Source organism: Balaenoptera borealis, assembly GCF_965194805.1.
Source record: "Balaenoptera borealis genome assembly, chromosome: 12".
Taxonomy (NCBI): Eukaryota; Metazoa; Chordata; class Mammalia; order Artiodactyla; family Balaenopteridae; genus Balaenoptera; species Balaenoptera borealis.
The window spans coordinates 52,768,495-52,791,705 of NC_138869.1; the positions used below are offsets into that span (position 1 = coordinate 52,768,495).

Below are 23,211 nucleotides of genomic sequence, written 5' to 3' on the forward strand. Positions count from 1 at the left end.
TGAAGACCCGATGCAGCCAAATAAATAAACAAACAAATAAATAAATAAAATATAAAATGGCTAAGATGGTAAATTTTATGTAAAGTGTGTTTAACCACAAAAAAATTGGAAAATCAGAGACATTGCTTAGAAAATGAAAAGACACATCAAAGACTGGGATAAAGTATTTGCAAAACACATATTCAACAAAGTACTTGTATCCAGAATATACAAAAAACTTTCAAACTCAATAATGAGAAATCAAATAATCTAATATCTTTTAAATTGGCAACAATTTGAACAGACACCTTGCCAAAAGGTGAACGGCACATAAGCACATAAAAAGAATCTCAGCACTATCAGTTGTTAGTGAAATAGAAATTAAAACCACAACAAGATACCACTAGATGCCCACCAGAATGGCTAAAATTTAAAAATTGACAGTGCTAAGTACTGACAAAGATACAGAGTAACTGGAATAGTCAAACATTGCTGGTGGAAATGCAAAATAGTACTGCTTCTTTGGAAAACTGTTTGGCAGTTTTTTTTAAAATAAAGTTAAACATATACTTTCAGATTGTGGTACATGCATACAATCGAATACTACTCAGCAATAAATAGCAACAAACTACTGATACAGGCAACCATCTGGAGGAATTTCAAAAGCATTATACTAAGTGAAAGAAGCCAAACTCAAAAGGCTCCATATTGCATGATTCTGTTTAGATGACATTTCAGAAAAGGGAAGGACAGGGGAGAGAACAGATCAGTTGTTCTGGGCTGAGTGTGGAGGGTGGGTAGCAGCTAAGGGGCACAGGGATTATTTTGAGAGTCATGGAAATATTCTCTATCTTAATTATGGAGGTGGTTACACAGCTGTATGAGTCTGTCAAAGCTCACGGAACTTCGTAACCTTGGGTTACACCAAAAAGAATGATTTTTATCGTATGCAAATTTACCTCATTAAAAAATTAACTTAAAAAAAATCAGTCAAGCCTATGTAGTAAAACAGAATATCCTGTGGGACGGAAAAATGCACGCTCACCAATAAGTGCTCATACACTTGACAGAGTTAACAACTCCTCCAACTGCATGCTTGTTTGATGACTGCCTTGAAATGTTTTTGTTCTAACCCAAACAAAAATGAATATGTTGAACTGTTTCCTCAAAAACGGGAAAGAAAATACGGCTCTGACAGAAGGTTCTGGAATTAAAGTCAGTGGTTTCTGACCTGGACATAAGTGAGTCAAATACTTAGAACAAATTTATGATACGTTAAGCACGGAAGCTGGAGCTTGATCAGAATGCAGAGGGACACATTATACACAATGCCAAGTAGAGGATGAATGTTTACTGGAATACTGACTTCTCTCTGATACTAAAAGGCTACATTTATTCAAGCCGTGTTGACAAGGTAGTGCGTGTTGACAAGGTAGTGCGGTTTGTTCTTCATGATACCCTGAAACACTGAAAGCTTAGGTTAAACGCTAACTATGAAAGGTAAGAATAGTATCAGCCATCACATATCAAGCCACTTCTCTTCAGTTTTTAAAGTGCTTTGAGTACCAGGATTTTAAAACACTTTGGCAAGTAGCCTTAGTACGAGTTATAATTACAAAGAAACCTTTCAGTTTTTAACTTGAAGCAGCTACTCAGAATCAAAATGAGCGATTACTTAGGTGGTTACATAATCCTTAATATCCATGAAGACCACTGTTTATTAGGCCCTAGTTTCAGAGAACTATGTGTTTACAGTGTTTTCTGTCCTGCTCCCAAATATAAAAATGTCCACATCCCAACTCAGGGCTACAAGCAGTTCCTAAGCCTTTGCTCCATTATGTGTTGTTTCAAAGCCATAAAGGCAAATATTTGCTTAATTTTATTTTAAATAAAGCACTGACCATGCCTCCTCATTAAAAAAAAAATAGTAAAATATATGTTAAAAGATTAAAGGAAAGGAGGGACTTCCCTGGTGGCGCAGTGGCCAAGACTCCGCGCTCCCAATGCAGGGGACCCGGGTTCTATCCCTGGTCAGAGAACTAGATCCCATATGCATTCCGCAACTACGAGTTCGCATGCCACTAAGGAGCCCACCTGGTACAACCAAATAAATAAATATTTTTTTAAAAAAAGATTAAAGAAAAGGAAACTATTTAATGAAAGTAGATTTATTTATTTACTTATTTAATTTTTGGCTGTGTTGGGTCTTCGTTGCTGCCACGGGCTTTCTCTAGTTGTGGCGAGCAGGCGCTACTCTTCGTTGCTTCTCATTGCGGTGGCTTCTCTTGTTGCAAAGCATGGGCTCTAGGCGCGCGGGCTTCAGTAGTTGTGGCACATGGGCTCAGTAGTTGTGGCTTGCAGGCTCTAGAGCGCAGGCTCAGTAGTTGTGGCGCACGGGCTTAGTTGCTCCGGGCATGTGGGATCTTCCCAGACCATGGCTCAAACCCGTGTCCCCTGCATTGGCAGGTGGATTCTTAACCACTGCCCCACCAGGGAAGTCCCGAAAGTAGATTTTTTTTTTTTAATTTATTTTTGGCTGTGTTGGGTCTTCGTTTCTGTGTGAGGGCTTTCCCTAGTTGTGGCAAGTGGGGGCCACTCTTCATCGCGGTGCACGGGCCTCACTATCGCAGCTCTTGTTGCGGAGCACAGGCTCCAGATGCGCAGGCTCAGTAGCTGTGGCTCATGGGCCTAGTTGCTCCGCGGCATGTGGGATCTTCCCAGACCAGGGCTCGAACCCGTGTCCCCTGCACTGGCAGACAGACTCCCAACCACTGCGCCACCAGGGAAGTCCCCGAAAGTAGATTTTTTAAAAGAAAGCTAGGTCATTAAAAATACTAAACTTCAAATGTCTTATAAATCATGATTTAATATCTGGAAAATAAGTTTCAAGGTATATATTATACTTCAACATTTCCCAAGAGAATCCTTACATTCCCTTGATTAGTAGTTATATACAGCTGACCTTAGCATCATACATTATTGCCAAAGCAAGTGAAAAAAAATTATATATGTATTGTATATTTAAATCTAGAATCGTCTGTGGCCAGAGTGTTTCCTGACCTCTGCCAATTCCTGGCTGAAAGGACCCAGTGAACCCACTGGCCCTGTCATGTATCCCCCTTCTCCCACCCCCAACATCACTATACATACACACACACAAACACACACACACACATATATATCTATATATATATTCATATACATGTAAGATTCATATACATAGAGATTCACACATATATTATCAATATATAATGGAATATTATTATCATAAAAAAGAAGGAAAAAAAAAAAAGAAAAAAGAAGGAAATCCTGCCATTTGCAACAACATGGATGGACCTGGGGGGCAGTATGCTAAATGAAATAAGTCAGAAAAAGACAAATACTTTATGATCTCACTTATATGTGGATTCTAAAAAAAACCCAAATTCATAGGAAAAGAGATCAGATCTGTGGTTCCCAGAGGCAGAGGGTGAGGGGCGGGGGAACTGGGTGAAGGTGGTCATAAGGTACAAACTTCCATTTATAAGATAACAAGCACTAAGGATGTAACGTGCAACATGATGACTGTAGTTTACAATGCTGGGTGATATATTTGAAAGTTGCTAAGGGAGTGAATCCTAAAAATTCTCATCATAAGGGAAAACATTTTTTTGGTAACTATATGAGGTAATGGATGTATACTTATTGTGGTAATCATCTCACAATATATATGTATGTCAAGTCATTATGCCGTATCCCTTAAACTTAAATAATGTCGTATGTCAACAAAAATGGAAGGAAAATAAATTAATACCTCAGAATTAAATGTAAAGCTGTGTGGTCCCCCCTGAAAGCCCAGTCCTGCTATTGCAAATGGGGTTCCCCTCCGACCTGGGGCCACTCTGGTCAAGTGCAGCCTGGGCCAAGTTTCTGAAGCCCTCAGACCTACTTTCAGGGCAGCACAGACTGGAAGCAGGCTTTTCCACTCACTGGCCAGTGAGCCCTGCCTGGTGGTCTCAAGCGCTAAAACCAGAGATAAGCTCCTTTGTGTTTACCCCAGGAAGACACTTCTATCTACTTAAATGGATGCTTTCTCATTTGAGAAACAAAGTGAAAGATAAGATATGGGTTTAAACATGCTTGCCAATCAAACAGAATATTAGATCAAAAATACATCTAAATCAGGATACTTGAGAATTCTGATCTAAATTCTGGTGTTAAGACGTAAGCTTATGAATGCATCCTTTGAAGGTTGGCTCAACAACAGTTGTCACTGAAGCCCCACTGATCTAGACCTGATTTCACACTGAATTCATTATCATTTCTCTTTTTCAGGGACAATCAAGATTCTCAAAGCACTAACTCAATTTGACTTTTACATCGGTCATTAGCACATTGCTGAAATAAACCTTTAAAGTGACAACTTTCCAAATCCAGTCTTCCTTAAAACACTTAATTTGGATAGGTCTAAAAATTAATCGGGGGACTTCTACTTCCAAGAAGATGAAGTAAACATACTTCTTCCTATTCTTTCCACTAAGTACAACTAAAAACCTGGTTTATATAGCAAACGTAAAAAGACTGAAAGGTGGAGAGAAGGCAGAGCAGCGAGGGACCTGAGACCTGAACCGACGGTGGTGATCCCTGGGTTTTCTTTTACCTCAGATAACCCAGACTTAGAGATGAAGGAGCTGGATATGGGCAAACATCAACACTTGCAGACAAAGTCCTCTCAAAAGCCTATTCTTTGTAACCAAAGGATCAGAAAAGGGACAGTCTAGTAAGACAGAATACTTTCAGATAATAATTGCTCTACTGCAGCAAATAACACACACACACACACACACACACACACACACACACACACACACACACTGTGGCCCCAACCCCACCTATATTAGCAAAATCCAATGGGTTTGTAGAATTCCACCCCCACCAGGGTGTAAGGAAGCACCCCACCACCCTGCTGGGGTAGTGTTTGAGAAAACCACGTAGGCAGAAGAGACTTTCATCCCTGACAGCTGGTATTGAGTCCCTGCCGCTCCCAGTGATGTCAGTGGAGACCATGTGGCCAGCTTGGACTTCTATCCCTACCCAGCAGTAATGAAATGCTCCTTCCCTACCTACTGGGGTGGAGTCAGAGGAGGGACAGGAAGATTCAGGGCTTTCACCATCACCCAGTGGTAGTGAGGCCACTCCCACTGCAGTTCAGCAGAGACCATGTGGGAGCCGAAACTCCCTCCCCTGCCCAGCAGTTTGCCAAAAGAGGACAAGTGGAGATCTTGGATTTCTACCTCAATCTGGCAATAATGAGGCAGTGTTCCCCCTTGCCTGCTAGAGCAGTGTCAGAGAAAACCAACTAAAACAGAAGGTTGAACTAAGACCCAGAGTCTCATAACAATATGAAAATGTCCAGGTTTCAACTGTAATTCACTTGTTATACCAAGAGCCAGAAGATCTCAAACTGAATGAAAAAAAGACAATCAATCGATGCCAACACCAAGAAGACAGAAATGTAACACTTACCTGACAAAGATTTTCAAGCAGCTACAATAAAAGCAGTTAGGAACACACTTAAAATAAATGAAAATAGAAAGCCTCAGCAAAGAAATAGAAGGTCTTAGTAAAGAAATACAAGACATAAAGCAAAACTGAATGGAAAATTTTGAACAAAAAAATACAAAAGTTGAAATAAAAAACTCGTGGATGGTCTCAATAGCAGAATGGAGGAGACTAAGAACAAATCAATGAACTTGAAGATAGACCAACAGAAATTACCCAATCTGAATCAACAGGGAGAAAAGATTAAAAAAAAAAAAAAAAAGAATAGTCAGTATTGATAAACCTGTGGGACTATAACAAAGGATCTAATATTTGTGTCATCAGAGTCCCAGAAGAAGAGGAGAAAAGGGCAGTGCTGAAAAAACACTTCAGGAAATACTGGCTGAAAACTTCCCAAATTTGGTAAGAGACAACCTTACAAATTCAAGAAGTTGACCGAATCCCCAACAGGATAAACCTGAAGAAATCCAGGCCAAGACATATCATAACTAAACTTCTGAAAACTAAGGTTGGTACAAATACTTTGGAAGACAGTTTGACAGTTTCTTACAAAACAAAAAATATTCTCACCATACAGTAGAGCAATAGTGCTCCTTGGTATTTACCCAAATGAGTTGAAAATGTGTGGGGTCAGCATTATGTGGGAACTCTATACCTTGTGCTCAATTTTGCTGTGAACCTAAAACTGTTCTAAAAATAAAGCCTATTTTTAAAAAATACATGGAACTGAATGAAGATGAAAATATAATACATCAAAATTTGTGAGATATTGCAAAAGTAGTGCTCAGAGAAAACTGTGTAGCACTAAACGCATACATTAGGAAAAAAGAAAAGTCTCAAATCAATAATCTAAGTTCCCCTCCAAGAACCTAGAAAGAGCAAAATAAACCCAAATCAAGCAGAAGGAAGGAAATAATAAAGAAAAGAACAGAGACATTCACAGAAAGATAGACAAGATGAAAAGGCAGAGGGCTATGTACCAGATGAAGGAACAAGATAAAACCCCAGAAAAACAACTAAATGAAGTGGAGATAGGCAACCTTCCAGAAAAAGAATTCAGAATAATGATAGTGAAGATGATCCAGGACCTCGGAAAAAGAGTAGGGGCAAAGATCGGGAAGATGCAAGAAATGTTTAACAAAGACCTAGAAAAATTAAAGAACAAACAAACAGAGATGAGCAATACAATAACTGAAATGAAAAATACACTAGAAGGAATCAATAGCAGAATAACTGAGGCAGAAGAATGGATAAGGGACCTGGAAGACAGAATGGTGGAATTCACTGCTGCGGAACAGAATAAAGAAAAAAGAATGAAAAGAAATGAAGACAGATAAGAGACCTCTGGGACAACATTAAATGCAACAACATTTATATTATAGGGGTCCCAGAAGGAGAAGAGGGAGAGAAAGGACCTGAGAAAATATTTGAAGAGATTATAGTCGAAAACTTCCCTAACATGGGAAAGGAAATAGCCACCCAAGTCCAGGAAGCGCAGAGAGTCCCATACAGGATAAACGCAAGGAGAAACACGCCGAGACAAATAGTAATCAAAGTGGCAAAAATTAAAGACAAAGAAAAATTATTAAAAGCAGCAAGGGAAAAATGACAAATAAGATACAAGGGAACTCCCATAAGGTTAACAGCTGATTTCTCAGCAGAAACTCTACAAGCCAGAAGGGAGTGGCATGATATACTTAAAGTGATGAAAGGGAAGAACCTACAACCAAGATTACTCTACCCAGCAAGGATCTCATTTAGATTTGATGGAGAAATCAAAAGCTTTACAGACAAGCAAAAGCTAAGAGAATTCAGCACCACCAAACCAGCTCTACAACAAATGCTAAAGGAACTTCTCTAAGTGGGAAATACAAGAGAAGAAAAGGACCTACAAAAACAAACCCAAAACAATTAAGAAAATGGTCACAGGGACATACATATCGATAATTACCTTAAATGTGAATGGATTAAATGCTCCAACCAAAAGACACAGGCTTGCTGAGTGGATATAAAAACAAGACCCGTATATATGCTGTCTACAGGAGACCCACTTCAGACCTAGGGACACATTCAGACTGAAAGTGAGGCGATGGAAAAAGATATTCCATGCAAATGGAAATCAAAAGAAAGCTGGAGGAGCAATACTCATATCAGATAAAACAGACTTTAAGATAAAGAATGGTACAAGAGACAAGGACGGACACTACGTAATGATCAAGGGGTCAATCCAAGAAGAAGATATAACAATTATAAATATATATGTACCCAACACAAGAGCACCTCAATACATAAGGCGACTGCTAACAGCTATAAAAGAGGAAATCGACAGTAACACAATACTAGTGGGGGACTTTAACACCTCACTTACACCAATGGACAGATCATCCAAAATGAAAATTAATAAGGAAACACAAGCTTTAAATGGCACAATAGAGCAGATAGATTTAATTGATATTTATAGGACATTCCATCCAAAAACAGCAGATTACACTTTCTTCTCAAGTGTGCACAGAACATTCTCCAGGATAGATCACATCTTGGGTCACAAATCAAGCCTCAGTAAATTTAAGAAAACTGAGATCATATCAAGCACCTTTTCTGACCACAACGCTATGAGATTAGAAATGAATTACAGGGAAAAAAACGTAAAAAACACAAACACATGGAGGCTAAACAATACGTTATTAAATAACCAAGAGATAACTGAAGAAATCAAAGAGGAAATCAAAAAATACCTAGAGACAAATGACAATGAAAACACGACGGTCCAAAACCTATGGGATGCAGCAAAAGCAGTTCTAAGAGGGAAGTTTATAGCTATACAAGCCTACCTCAAGAAACAAGAAAAATCTCAAACAATCTAACGTTACACCTAAAGGAACTAGAGAAAGAAGAACAAACAAAACCCAAAGTTAGTAGAAGGAAAGAAATCATAAAGATCAGAGAAGAAATAAATAAAATAGAAACAAAGAAAACAATAGCAAAGATCAATAAAAGTAAAAGCTGGTTCTTTGAGAAGATAAACAAAATTGATAAACCATTAGCCAGACTCATCAAGAAAAAGAGGGAGAGGACTCAAATCAATAAAATTAGAAATGAAAATGGAGAAGTTACAACAGACACCACAGAAATACAAAGCATCCTAAGAGAGTACTACAAGCAGCTCTATGCCTATAAAATGGACAACCTGGAAGAAATGGACAAACTCTTAGAAGGTATAACCTTCCAAGACTGAACCAGGAAGAAATAGAAAATATGAACAGACCAATCACGAGTAATGAAATTGAAACTGTGATTAAAAATCTTCCAACAAACAAAAGTCCAGGACCAGATGGCTTCACAGGTGAATTCTATCAAACATTTAGAGAAGACCTAACACTCATCCTTCTCAAACTCTTCCAAAAAATTGCGGAGGAAGGAACACTCCCAAACTCATTCTATGAGGCCACCATCACCCTGATACCAAAACCAGACAAAGATACTACAAAAAAAGAACATTACAGACCAATATCACTGATGAATATAGATGCAAAAATCCTCAAGAAAATACTAGCAAACAGAATCCAACAACACATTAAAAGGATCATACACCATGATCAAGTGGGATTTATCCCAGGGAGGCAAGGATTCTTCAATACATGCAAATCAATCAATGTGATACACCATATTAACAAACTGAAGAATAAAAACCATATGATCATCTCAATAGATGCAGAAAAGGCTTTTGACAAAATTCAACACGCATTTATGATAAAAACTCTCCAGAAAGTGGGCATAGAGGGAACCTACCTCAACAAATAAAGGCCATATACGACAAACCCACAGCAAACATCATTCTCAATGGTGAAAAACTGAAACCATTTCCTTTAAGATCAGGAACAAGACAAGGATGTCCACTCTCGCCACTATTATTCAACATAGTTTTGGAAGTCCTAGCCACGGCAATCGGAGAAGATAAAGAAATAAAAGGAATACAAATTGGAAAAGAAGAAGTAAAACTGTTACTGTTTGCAGATGACATGATACTATACATAGAGAATCCTAAAGATGCCACCAGGAAACTACTAGCGCTAATCAATGAATTTGGTAAAGTTGCAGGATACAAAATTAATGCACAGAAATCTCTTGCATTCCTATACACTAATGATGAAAAATCTGAAAGAGAAATTAAGGAAACACTCCCATTTACCACTGCAACAAAAAGAATAAAATACCTAGGAATAAACCTACCTAGGGAGACAAAAGACCTGTATGCAGAAAACTGTAAGACACTGATGAAAGAAATTAAAGATGATACCAACAGGTGGAGAGATATACCATGTTCTTGGATTGGAAGAATCAATGTTGTGAAAATGACTATACTACCCAAAGCAATCTACAGATTCAATGCAATCCCTATCAAATTACCAATGGCATTTTTTACGGAACTAAAACAAAAAATCTTAAAATTTGTATGGAGACGCAAAAGACCCTGAATAGCCAAAGCAGTGTTGATGGAAAAAAACGGAGCTGGAGGAATCAGACTCCCTGACTTCAGACTATACTATAAAGCTACAGTAATCAAGACAATATGGTACTGGCACAAAAACAGAAACATAGATCAATGGAACAAGATAGAAAGCCCAGAGATTAACCCACACACCTATGGTCAACTACTCTATGACAAAGGAGGCAAGGATGTACAATGGAGAAAAGACAGTCTCTTCAATAAGTGGTGCTGGGAAAACAGCTACATGTAAAAGAATGAAATTAGAACACTCCCTAACACCATACATAAAAATAAACTCCAAATGGATTAGAGACCTAAATGTAAGACTGGACACTATAAAACTCTTAGAGGAAAACACAGGAAGAACACTCTTTGACATAAATCACAGCAAGATCTTTTTTGATCCACCTCCTAGAGTAATGGAAATAAAAACAAAAATAAACAAATGGGACCTAATGAAACTTCAAAGCTTTTGCACAGCAAAGGAAACCATAAACAAGACGAAAAGACAACCCTCAGAATAGGAGAAAATATTTGCAAACGAATCAACGGACAAAGGATTAATCTCCAAAATATATAAACAGCTCATGCAGCTCAATATTAAAAAAACAAACAACCCAATCCAAAAATGGGCAGAAGACCTAAACAGACATTTCTCCAATGAAGACATACAGATAGCCAAGAAGCACATGAAAAGCTGCTCAACATCACTAATTATTAGAGAAATGCAAATCAAAACTACAATGAGGTATCACCTCACACCAGTTAGAATGGCCATCATCAGAAAATCTACAAACAACAAAATGCTGGAGAGGGTGTTGAGAAAACGGAGCCCTGTTGCACTGTGTGTGGGAATGTAAATTGATACCACCACTATGGAAAATAGTATGGAGGTTCCTTAAAGAACTAAAAATAGAATTACCATATGACTCAGCAATCCCACTACTGGGCATATACCCAGAGAAAAGCATAATTCAAAAAGACACATGCACCCCAATGTTCATTGCAGCACTATTTACAATAGCCAGGACATGGAAGCAACTAAATGCCCATCGACAGATGAATGGATAAAGAAGATATGGTACACATATACAATGGAATATTACTCAGCCATAAAAAGGAACGAAACTGGGTCATTTGTTGAGACTTGGATGGATCTAGAGACTGTCATACAGAGTGAAGTAAGTCAGAAAGAGAAAAACAAATATCGTATATTAACGCATATATGTGGAACCTAGAAAAATGGTGCAGATGAACCAGTTTGCAGGGCAGAAATTGAGACACAGATGCAGAGAACAAACGTATGGACACCAAGCTGGGAAAGCGGTGGGGGTGGGTGGTGGTGGTGGGATGAATTGGGAGATTGGGATTGACATGTATACACTGATGTGTATGAAATTGATGACTAATAAGAACCTGCTGTATAAAAAAATAAATAAAATTAAATTTAAAAATTAAAAAAAAAAAGAAAAGAACAGATATCAGTTAAGTTGAAAACATAAAGCAGTAGAGAAAAATCAATGAACCACAAACCTGGTTCTTTCTAAAGATCAAGAAAATTGAGAAACCTCTATCAAGCCTGACCAAAAAATAACATGGAAGACACAAATTACCAATACTACGAATGGAACAGGGGATATGAGAAACAGCGGCTATCACTTCAGACCCTGCAAGCATCAAACAGGTAATGAGGGAATAACGCTATGAACAACTCTACACACAAATTTGAGAACTTCGATGAAATGGATCAAATCTCTAAAAACAAAAATGACACAACTTACCCAGTATGAAAAAGATAATTTGAATAGCTCTGTAACTATTAAAGAAATTGAATTTGTAATTTAAAAACTCCCCCCAAAAGAAATCTCCAGGCACAGATGATTTCACTGAAGAATGAACACCAGTGCTACACAATCTCTTCCAGAAGAGAGAAGAGAGAATACTTCCCAGTTTATTTTACAAAGCTGATACCAAACCAGATAAAGACCATGCCAAAAAGGAAAACTATAGACCAATATCACTCATGAATACAGATGTAAAAATCCTCAAATATTAGCAACAGAAATATTGCTAATATTAGCAATATGAGCAATTAGAATTCACTAATATATAAAAAGAACTATATATATAACCATGAGTTTTATTCTAGGCATGCAAGCTGGTTTGATATGTCAAAATCCATCAGTGTAATCTACCATATTAACAGACTAAAAATGAAAACTCATATGATCATATCAATTGATGCAGAAAAAGCATATGACAAAATTCAACATCCATTTCTGAAACTCCCAGAAACACTGGGATACAGGAGAACTTCCTCAACCTGATAAAGACATACAAAAAAACAACAGCTGACAATATACTTAATGGTAAAAGACTGAAATGGTTTCCCATGGGGAACAAGGCAAGGATGTCCTTTCTCACAACTCTTATTCAACATACTTCTCTAAGTTCTCGTCAGTGCAATAAAGCAAGAAAAATAAATAAAAGGCATACAAATCAGAAATGAATATAAGTGTTCTTATGTGAGGACATGTTTGTCTATGTTAAAAGCCCCAAGAAATATACAAAGCCTCTTATAACTAATAAGTGAGCTGAGCAATCACAGGATACAAGGAAAACATACAAAAATCAATTGTATTCCTATACACTAGCACTGAACACATGAACACCAAAATTAAAAATATAATAAAATAACTTAAAAAAAGAGAAACACTGAGATACATATCTAACAAAAACATTAATAGGACCTGTATGCTGAAAACTATTCAACCCTGATGAAAGAATCAAAGAATATCTAAATAAATGAAAAGACATACCATGGTCATGAACTGGAAGACTCAACATAGTAAAGATGTCAATTCTCCCCAAATTGACACACAGGTTTAATTCAATTCCTATCAAATCTCAGCAAGTTTTTTTTTAGTAGATATAGACAAGATTATTGTAGAATATATATAGAAAGACAAAGGAACTATAACAGCTAAAACAATTTTGAAAAAGAACAAAATTTGGAGGAATCAGGCTACCCTATCTCAAAACTTAATATATAGCTACAATAATCAAGACTGTGATACAGGCAAAGGGATAGACACATAAATCAGTGGAACAAAATAAAAAACTCAGAAAGAGACCTACACAAATATGATGCACTGATTTTTGACAGAGATGGAAAAGAAATGCAAAAGCGGAAGGAAAGCCTTTCCAACAAATGTGGCTAAAGTAATTCGACAGCCAGAGACAAAAACTGAATCTAAGTCAATCACCTTATAAAAATTAAATCAGAATAGATAATGGTATTAAATGTAAAATGTAAAACTACAAAACTTTTGGGAAAAGCATATGAGAAAATCTTTGGGATCTAGTGCTAGATAGAGTTCTTAGAGTTGACCTCAAAAGCACAATCAATAGAAGGAAAAACTGATATATTGTACCTTAGCAAAATTTAAAACTTTTGTTCTGCAAAAGTCTGTGTTAGGATGAAAATACAAGCTAAAGATAAGGAGAAAATATTTGCAAACCACATATCTGATGAAGGACTAATATCTAGAATATGAAAAGAATTCTCAAAACTCAACAGTAAAAAGAAAATCCAGTTAGAACACAGACAAAAGACACGAAGGGACATCCCATCACAGAAAATATACAGAAGGAAAAGAGCACATGAAAAGAAGTTCAACATCATTAGCCATCAGGGAAATGCAAATAAAACCACAATGAGATACCACTACATGCTTATCAGAATGGCTAATATAAAAAAGTGACATCAAATGCTGGTGAGGATGTGGTTCTCCACATTGGATCATTCACACATTGTTGGTGAGACTGTAAACTGGTACACTTAATCTGGAAAACAGTTTGGCATATTTCCTTTAAAAAGTAAATATGCAACTACCATATGAGCCAGCAATTGCGTGCCTGGGTATTTATCCTGGAGAAACAAAGACTTATGTCTACCCAAAAACCTGTCCACTAATGTTTATAGCAGCTTTATTTGTAATAGCCCAAATCCAGAAATGATCAGATGTTCTTCAAAGAGTAAATGGTTAAACAAACTGTAGTATCCATGTCATGAAAAACTACTCAGCAATAAAGAAGAATAAAATATTGATACAAGCAACAACCTGGCTGAAAATCCAGAGAATTATGCTGAATGAAAAAAGTCAATTCCAAAAGAGCACATATTGTTTGACTCCATTTATATACATTTATATACTTTATTTATTTATTTTTAATTAATTAATTTATTTATTTTTGGCTGCCTTGGGTTTTCATTGCTGCACGCGGGCTTTCTCTAGTTGCGTCGAGCGGGGGCTACTCTTCCTTGAGGTGCGTGGGCTTCTCATTGCGGTGGCTTCTCTTGTTGCGAAGCATGGGCTCTAGGCACGCGAGCTTCAGTAGTTGTGGCCCGCAGGCTCGGTAGTTGTGGCTTGCAGGCTCTAGAGCACAGGCTCAGTAGTTGTGGCATATGGGCTTAGGTGCTCTGCGGCATGTGGGATCTTCCCGGACCAGGGCTCGAACCTGTGTCCCCTGCATTGGCAGGAGGATTCTTAACCACTGCGCCACCAGGGAAGCCCCTATACATTTATATAAAGTGACAAAATTTCAGAAATGAAGAACAGACTAGTGGTTGCCAATGGGCTGAGAAGGGGTGAGGATGGGAGGGAAGTAGGTGTGGTTATAAAATGGCCCCATGAGGGATCTTCCAGGCGATGGAATTTTTCTGTATCCTGACTACACCAGTGATTTTGTACTAAGGTTTTGCAAGATGCTAATATGGGCAGGAACTAGGTGTCAGGGTGGGGCTGGAGGGGAGGTCAGGAGATCTCTGTGTGATTTCTTACAACTGCATGTAAATGCACAGTTATCTCCAAATAAAAAGTTTATTATTAAAAAGCTAATCAAACTGAATCTACTTCAAATGTGTTCCGGCATCTGAAATAACTATTGCTTCCAGGAATCTTCTCCTTGCTATAATTTTGTTAGCAGCCCAAAGGTTAAAGGTTTCTGAGTTAAGCTTAAGTGTTGCAAACATTTGGGGGAAGTATACCTAGCATTTTAGGCCAAAATTCTGCCAAAACAAACTTGCCTGCAGAAATCTCATCAAGCGACATGTATTAGCTTACAAAAATTTGTTCCTTTTTTTTAGTTAAAAAAATTCTTCTGTAAAGCACAAGGACATTTTCATTAATATTTAAACAAAAAGGCAAAGTTCCCTCGCTTCCCATCCCAGTCTTTTCCCCAGGGAAATATTGTCTGTTTGAAGTATTTCCTTCAGATTTTTTTCAGATTATTTTTTGTGCATCTCTAGACATATGTACAGTTTTATGTGTGTGTCTGATTTTTTTTTTAAAAATAGAGACAGGATCACAATGTTTATACTGTTCTTCAAATTCCTTTTTCCCCCTGCTTCCAAATGTCTTGGAAATTTGCACGTTAGTATGTTTAGATCTATGTTTACTCATTCTTTTCAAGTACCTTGCAGTATTCTATGGAATTGATGTACCACAGTCTAATCCTTTGACACTTAGGATATTTCCAATTTTTGCTATTGCAAGCAATGTAGCCATTGGTGAAAATCCTTGTGCTGTTTCTTGGAGCACATATGAGGATATTTCTCTAGGAGAGAAATCCAGAAGTAGACCGGGGCTTTGCAGGTGTGGCCAAAATTGTTGATTGGCTGAACCGACACCTGTTCCCACCTATTGCCAATCATCTTCTCCTCTCCCACCTCCAAAACAAAGGCTCGACTGACTACATGACCAGTTCTGGCCAATTACACATCAGCAAAAGTTTGCTGGGCCGTCCCTAGGGGTGTTTCTGCTTTCCAAGTAAAAAGGGCTGAACATGACTGGCACTGTCCCTTTTTCCTGCCCTGAAGGTGGCTGTGGTGTTTGGAGGGGTGGCAGCCATGTTACAACATGTAGGAAAGTCAAGGGAATCACAGTAATGTCAGCCCTGATACTAATGAGTTGCTGAACCAAAGCCAGCCGGCAGTTACCTCCAGACTGCTTGCTATGTGACAAGAATAAACTCCTATCAGGTTAAGTCTGGTTTTCTGTTACTTGCAGCCAAATGTGTTCCTAAATGAGTCAGTACTAAATTACTCTCTAAAAAGTCTGTACTCTATTCTCTCACAAAAGACTACAAAAGTATTCGCTTCCCAAAACTTTTGTTTACTTTGAATGTTGTCAGTCACTTAAATATTTAACCTAGCTGATGCATGAAAAAATTTCACAGGAAGTAAAGTGTCATTTCATACACTTACTGGACCTTCAAATTTCCTCTTCTATGATTTTTCTTGTTGATATCTCTTGACCACTCTTCTACTGTATTGTTTGACTTTTTCATATTGATTTGTAAGAATAAATTTCCAGATAGCAAAGCAAGCTGAGCTAAACTCACAGGTAAAACTGCCTCTGCATCTTTATACTATCAGTCAAGTCAAACACGATTACAAAAAAAATCTTCGGTAACAGGCCACACCTCTGACAGGGAGAGTCATCTCTGAGTGGTGCACCACCACGTGGCAAAGTGTCAAAAAGTAATTCAACTCGTGCAAACTGCCCCCACCCCCGCCCAAGCCCATGCTTACTACTTTCTCTGCAAACCTAAACCTAAAGAAAGGTTTACGGGATAGTGACACACTGGTGAACCAGGCAGAGTCTTTAACATACCTCATCTCATTTAACCCCCAAATCAAACCCAAAAGGCAGTCATTATTATTCCTATTTTAAGAACAAATGATAACAGTAAACTTTTAAAACCAAGCATTTCTTTCCTATCACAAAAACTTACAACATTCCAGGCCCCATAATAAAAACCAAAATGATTAAGTATTTACCTAAAACTCAAATGATATAAAATACATTGTGCCTGTTTTGTCTCCAATAAATTGTTTTTTTTTTATTAGAGTCCTGAGATCTTAAGCTATATCTCATCTACTGTGTATACCAAATGGAAGGCACCTTATAAATACCATATTTTATTAAAAATTAAAATTGGCAATTAAAAATAAATAAAAATAAAATACATTGTGCCTATCTAAATATATCAACATGCTTAAGCAAGAAACATTGCTAAACCTGTTTAGTGGTTTATGAATCTGAAGAAGCTATTCCAAAGCTTGGCTCTAAAGTTTATTGCCACACTATAGTTAACCAAAATTATTTCCAGCTTTTAAAGTGAAAAACTAAATTGAGTAGGATTTTAATGCTTCAACAAGAAGCATCTACTAGCTAGCCACCCCATCCCAGAGTGGCAGGTGAGGAATTCCTCTAATCAGTTACCAACCAACCAATCTGACACTAGAAAACAAACAAAATAAACAGTTAAAGATAATAAAAGATTATCATGGAGAGCAATGTAAACGAGTTGAATAGAACAAGCACCATCCTTGATTATTTGTACATGGTTTGGATTTTGGATAACTGACTCCACTTTAGAAGCCTAGCAGCTAGAGGAAAAGAGAAAGTTGGGGAAGCTCCTGCTCCTGGAACCAGGTGGGGAGCAGCAGGAAGGCTAAAGCCTTGACAAATATTTCCTTGCTTTCCACCACCCCTCTCCTCACAAGAGCTGTGGATTCTCTCTGGCAAAGCATCACACAAAGCACTCAATCCACAGCGGGAGAGAAGCAGAGGCATCAAATCTCCTTGATGCCTCCAACCAAAACGTCCCTGAGGGGACATGCCCAGCCCAGAGCCAGCAGGCCAGGGCCCCAAGAACTAACAGCCCCAGCGGCAGGAAGGCCAGACCAACCAAGGTGCTGCCCACTTGGGCCCCAGAGAGACATGAAGATTCATCTGGAGCATCCTTTTGCAGAGTTTTTTATAGCTCATTTGTAAGGCACAGAAAAATGCCTGGGGGAGTCTGATTTCTAATTTTACGTAAAAGAAAACAAATCCACAGACTTACAGTGTTTATGGTCTATGAAAGTGCAAATGGGTTGACAAATCCCCAATCTCAGGGTGCCTCTGGTGGTTTCTTCCATTTTCCTGGTGGGCTTGCTCAGCCGTTCCTGCTTGGGGAGAGGCAATGGGGTGTTCTCCCCACCCCCACGCCACTGCTCCGTAGGGCTGCACACCTCACCCGACTGGCACAAGAGTAATAACACATGGAAGGAAATCTGACTCTGTCAAAGTCAAAGGCCAGGCCTGGAGAGGGGAGGGGCGTGTCCTGGTGGGCTGCTCCTGACCTGGGTCCAGGTATTTGCCGGGCGCATAACAGGAAGCTTTAGTCACCAGAACAAAACAAGCCAGATTCCTTGGCCCTTCAAAACTGTCCAAGCCTCAGGCCAGCTCACTAAAGGGACAGTAAGCAGGGCACATGAGAGAGGGGACAACAGGTCTCCAAGAGGGGCAGGGACACAAAGGAAAAGAGCAAAAAAGATAACAGAAGTGGGTGACGGGGCCAAAATGTGCTGAAATCAGACCAGGTACTGCAGCACAGTGCCGACTCTCTGGGAAGGGATACACCTGGCCCCCAAGGGCTCCTCCAGTGCCCATTAGAGCTGGGCCCTAAAAGGACCCAGGGAGGACCAGGCCTCGCAGATGCGCCCAGCAGGCTGGTGTCACTGAGACAGCAGAGTCAAGGAGGGCGGATGGCTCAGCAATGCTCCCCCCGACCCCCTACCCTACTTGTGCAACCAACTAAACTCACGGCACACAGCCTCACTGTCGGGTGTGCACGCTGCACACACAGGCTCATGGTCAGGCACAGCACACACACAGCCTTCTTAGGTGTGAGTGCACACACACATACACCCTCCCAGTTGACGGACACAACATATCCAACCTGCCAGTTGGGTGCTGTAGGCACACAATCATCTGCACACACAAACTCTGTCAGGAGTGAACACATACGAACTCTCAGGCTCAGGCTCTTTTGGGCACGCACACATACATTCCGCAACCTCCTAGTCAGGTACACAGAAACCTCTACATAAGGTACACACCCGCACTCACAGCCTGTCAGGAAAACCCGAGCGCACCACCTCTGTTAGGTGCACACACACACCTTTACCGTCTCTCAGTTGGTGTGTGCCCACCCACAACATGCAAGTGCACACACACACATATAATCCGATAGACACATACACACACTCCCAACGTGTCGGGTGCACGACACTCACAACTTCTCCGTTAAGTGCACACACACCCTTCCAACGTCTGTCTCCTGCACACACACTTCCAACCTGCCAGGAACACACACGCGCGCTCACAACTTCTCCGTCGGCGTGAGCGCACACACAAACTCCCGGCCGGCAGGGTCGGCCCCACATTGCCACCACCCCCCCGGGAGAGGCGCACGCCCCCTCCCGCGCCCCGGGTTGCGCGGCCACACTCCCCCTCCCGCCGGCACCCGCAAGCCGGCCTCCCTGCGGCGCATCCCGCACCCACGCACCCCTGCACCCTTCCCCCAGCCCGCGCCGGCGCCCGGCAGCCAACTCCGGCCGCGCGGGGAGTGCCCACGCCCCCGGTCCGCCCCGCCCGCGCCCCTCCTCACCTTTCTCGCTGGCGCCCGGGGCCCGGCCCTCGTCCTCCTTGGGGTTGGTCACCTGGGTGATGATGGCCGGGCCGTCCATGGGTGCGCGGCACGGCGGCAGCCCGCCGGCCCGGCCCCCCGGCAGCCAGGCGCACGGGCGCGCGGCGCGGGGGGCGCGCGGGGCCGCGGGCCGGGGCGGGCGCTCGCCGCCGCCGCCGCCTGGGCGCGCCCGCCGCCCGTCCCCGCTCTCTGGGAGAGGCGGCCCGGGCCCGCGCCCCCGCTCCCGCCGCCGCCGCCGCCGCCGCTGGGCTGGAGCGGCCGCCGCCTCGTCACCATGAACCCCGGAGCCGCGCCCGGGAGAGCCGCGCACGGGGAGGCGGAGCGGGAGGCCGGGCGCCGCGGGAAGCGGGAGCGGGCGAGGGGGAAGGAGAGAGCAAGGAGCGAGGGCGGGCGGGCGGGAGAGAGGGAGGGAACGAGGGAGGGAACGAGGGAAAGCGGGAGGGCGGGCGGGTGGGTGTGTCCCGGCCCGAGGACCGGCCTCCGCCGCCGCTGCCGCCGCCGCTGCCCGCCGGCCCTGGGGGCAGAGGGTTGCGGGGTGAGGCCGAGGCGGTGAGTGGAGGGCGGGCGGGGGTCTTGGGCAGACGAGTGGGGTGAGGGGCTTGGGGTGGAGGGGATTCCAGAGGGATCCTGGCGGTAGGTAAGAGGGCCGGGGTGTGTGGGGTTGTCAGGGGTTCTGGGAAAATGAGTGGGGTGAGCGGCCTAGGGTGCGAGGGCCGTGAGGAGGAGTCCGGCAGATGAGTGGGCTAAGGGGCGTGGGGGGCTAGGCAAGGGCCCGCGGGGGTGCGGGTAGGGCTCGGAAGGGTGTTCAGAGTGGGACCCCGGCGGCCCGAGGAGGGATCGCATGGATGCGAGAGTGAGGAGGGCCCTGGGAGGGATGTTTACCGGGAGGAGGCAGGAAGAGTAGGAGGCAGATGTGAGGGAAGAGGAGGAGGGTCCCGAGAGGGTGTCTTGGGGGAGGTGCTGGATGAGGGGCATCCCGGCGCGGGAAGCGAGGGGTCAGGGACTTGGGCGCGGAGGGCAGCGGTTTGCGGAGGTAGAGCTGCTAAGAGAGGTCCCTTACACCGAGGCGGCCCGCGGAGGGGTCCGGGGCGCTGGTGCGAGGAAGAACCCCTGAGTGCGAGGAAGGTTCAGGAGGGACCCGAGGGTGCGCCGGTCAACGGAGGGGTCCCAGAGTGTGGGGAATCCTGAAGGGTCCGGATATGCGGGACCCAAGAGTGACCAGGGGTTAGGTGGGGGGAGGAGGAGTCTGCGGACGGAGCTGGAGGCTCCAGGCGGGGGATGCTTGCAGAACCGGTTTCAGCATTGGACCCTAGAGCCCGCGTGCTGGACGGTGGGTCCTCGAGGACCAACCTCATGGCACGTGGGGGATGTAGGCGTCGAGCGGGGCCTGGGCAGTGGGCAATTCCGGGTGCTGTTGCAGTAAGGGGCCCGGCCGGGGTAGCGGGTCGAAGGCTGAAGAGAGGAAGGGGCCTGTGGCGGGCCGAGCTGAGCAATGACTGTGCTTCTGAAGAGCAGCCAGCCAGTCAGGTCTGGGGCGAGGGCGAGGGCGAGAGCGCGAGCAAGACGGGAAAGTGCCCCCTCACCCTTGGTGGGTCTGGGCCCTTTCGCGCCCGCGCCTTCGCTTTCCAACTTGGAAGCTGCACTGGCAGCCCGGTAAGCCAGGGGGCCGGGCAGTGCCGCAGGGGGGCGGACCTGGGGGCGGGAGGGGAGCACTCGCGCGCGCTCTCCACCAATCAGGAGGACCTGGGCGGGCCTGCGGAGCGTGACGTAGGTGGGCAAGGCTGAGTGGGCGGACTGCTGCTTGGAGCTCCCTGCCTCCTTGCGCCCGGTTGCGCGCGCACTTCAGACGTTATAGGCACGTCCGTCCATGTTGTGGCTGAAAGGAAGCCAGGCCCTTAGGACTTTTCTCACTCCCTAACCCCTGGGACCCGGAGCTGGTTACCGCGAGGTAACGTGCTCACCGGGAGAAGCAAGGAGACTCCCCAAAGTTTTCAAATACACTTCCGGAAGCGCCTCTGGCGAAGGGCAGCCCGCAGACCTAGCGGGTGTCTGCACGGGGTGGAGCCCAGTGAGGGTTCCGGTCTGGGAGACAGTCCTGGGACAGGGCTCCTGTGGCAGGTGGGAAAACATTTCAGGGGAGCTGCTCTAAAAGGCAGTTAGGCAAGCTGTAGGGGTTTTGCCCCCAAATCCAGGACCTCAAGTCACATCCTGGCTTTGAGCTTCTGCGTGGGTCCTGGTGCCCACTGCCTTGGCGTGGGCTCATGTGTGAGTAGCTGCTCTTCTGTTGGCTCCTTTGGGACCATAGTGATTTCCTGGGGCAGCTGAGCAAAGAAGGTTGAAGCGAAGTGCCCTTTTGGTTAGGACGGTGTAAGTAGCCCAGGCTCCAGCGCATGCCCAGCCTAACCCTCCGAAGTGCAGAGCAGATTAGGGCCCCATGGCACCCAGGACTTCCCTTGTCCCCACTTCTAACGCTCTTTGCATTTGTTCAGAGGCTATGGCTGGCCCAGGGGCTGGCAAATTAAAATGTTCTCTGAATTCAGAAAAGGGAACCTTCCTACACTGTTGGTGGGAATGTAAAATGGTGCAGCCACTATGGAGAACAGTATGGGGGTTCCTCAAAAAAACTAGAGTTGCCATATGATCCGGCAATCCCACCCCTGGGCATATATCTGGACAAAACTATAATTTGAAAAGATACATGCCCGCAGTCTGTGGCATGACATGTTTCACAGGCAGGTCTGGTGACATCTTGGCACACACAGGAACAAGCTCATTCGTACACAGGCTCAAATTCATGCCAGGACACAGGGCGCACCCGTGACAAGGTTGTCTCTGCCCAGGCTGGTTTGTCCCACCTTGGCACTGCCCTCCCTTGCCCTCTGGCCTTCCCTGGCCCAGAAGTTCCCCTGGAATCCTGGTCCTCTGCCCTCCTGGTCTTGGATCATCCCTCATGCACATGAACACAAGTGAGAGCAAGGGAGCGTCTGCAGGCAATTTCTATTTTTTGCGCAAACTTCCCCAGAGACCTGGGGAAAGAGAGGGCTGGGCTGTCTCCTTTGGAACTGGAGGAGTGGAGAATACAGGGAGGAAAAAATAAGATCTCAATAAATCAGCCCATCTCTGACTCCACTCTCCCTCTCTCTCCCTTTCTTCCCGCCCCCAAGCCTCCCCCCCTTAGTTCCCTACCCCCGCATGCTTGGGTGCCTCTGCCTCACCTTGTCTTCCTGCACTGCTGCCCCCAAAGCACCGCTAAAGCTTCACCCCAGGGAACCCCCACCAACTACCCAGTCTTGTGCTCCACACCTGAGTGCTGGGCTGGGGTAGGTGGAGAACGGGGGTGGCGTGTGGGGACCGGGGCTGAGGAGGCCCTGTCTCTGCTGAAAGAGGCCATGGGCAAGTGCTCCCTCTCTCTGGGCCTCCCTTTTGCAGGCAGGAACACGCAGATGACGGTCTGTTGCCAGAAGGCTCTGGAATGAGTACGGACCACAAGGGGGCACCTGTCCCGGTCTGAGCTTGGAGCTGGGACTGAGGAAGTGAAATTTCTGGACATTTTTGGATGATTAAAATTATTTTTAAAATAGTAAAAGTAAAATATTTTGGAGAAATGAAGGAGATACTAGCCACCCACATGGATTTGTCCAGACCTTGAGTGTTCACAA

General features: G+C 43.5%; 1 protein-coding gene across 8 annotated transcripts in view; it reads right to left on the reverse strand.

The window, feature by feature from the left end:
• The window catches only part of CTDSPL (CTD small phosphatase like), a 126,179-nt gene extending 106,226 nt beyond the window's left edge, over positions 1 to 19,953 (reverse strand). For 5 of the 8 annotated variants that reach the window (XR_014232903.1, XM_082348737.1, XM_082348738.1 and 2 more), the window contains exons 1-2: positions 18,204 to 18,245; positions 17,924 to 18,101 (exon numbers count right to left, since the gene is read on the reverse strand). Coding sequence is in view for 7 of the 8 variants with exons in the window: in XM_082348737.1 (XP_082204863.1) it covers positions 17,924 to 18,101; positions 18,204 to 18,230 (205 nt within the window). In the remaining variant the exon portion in view is untranslated. Of the gene's footprint in view, positions 1 to 17,923; positions 18,102 to 18,203; positions 18,246 to 19,513 lie in introns of those variants that run through there. The other 3 variants (XM_082348741.1, XM_082348740.1, XM_082348742.1) reach the window with 2 other exon arrangements.
• Positions 19,954 to 23,211: the final 3,258 nt, after the last annotated feature.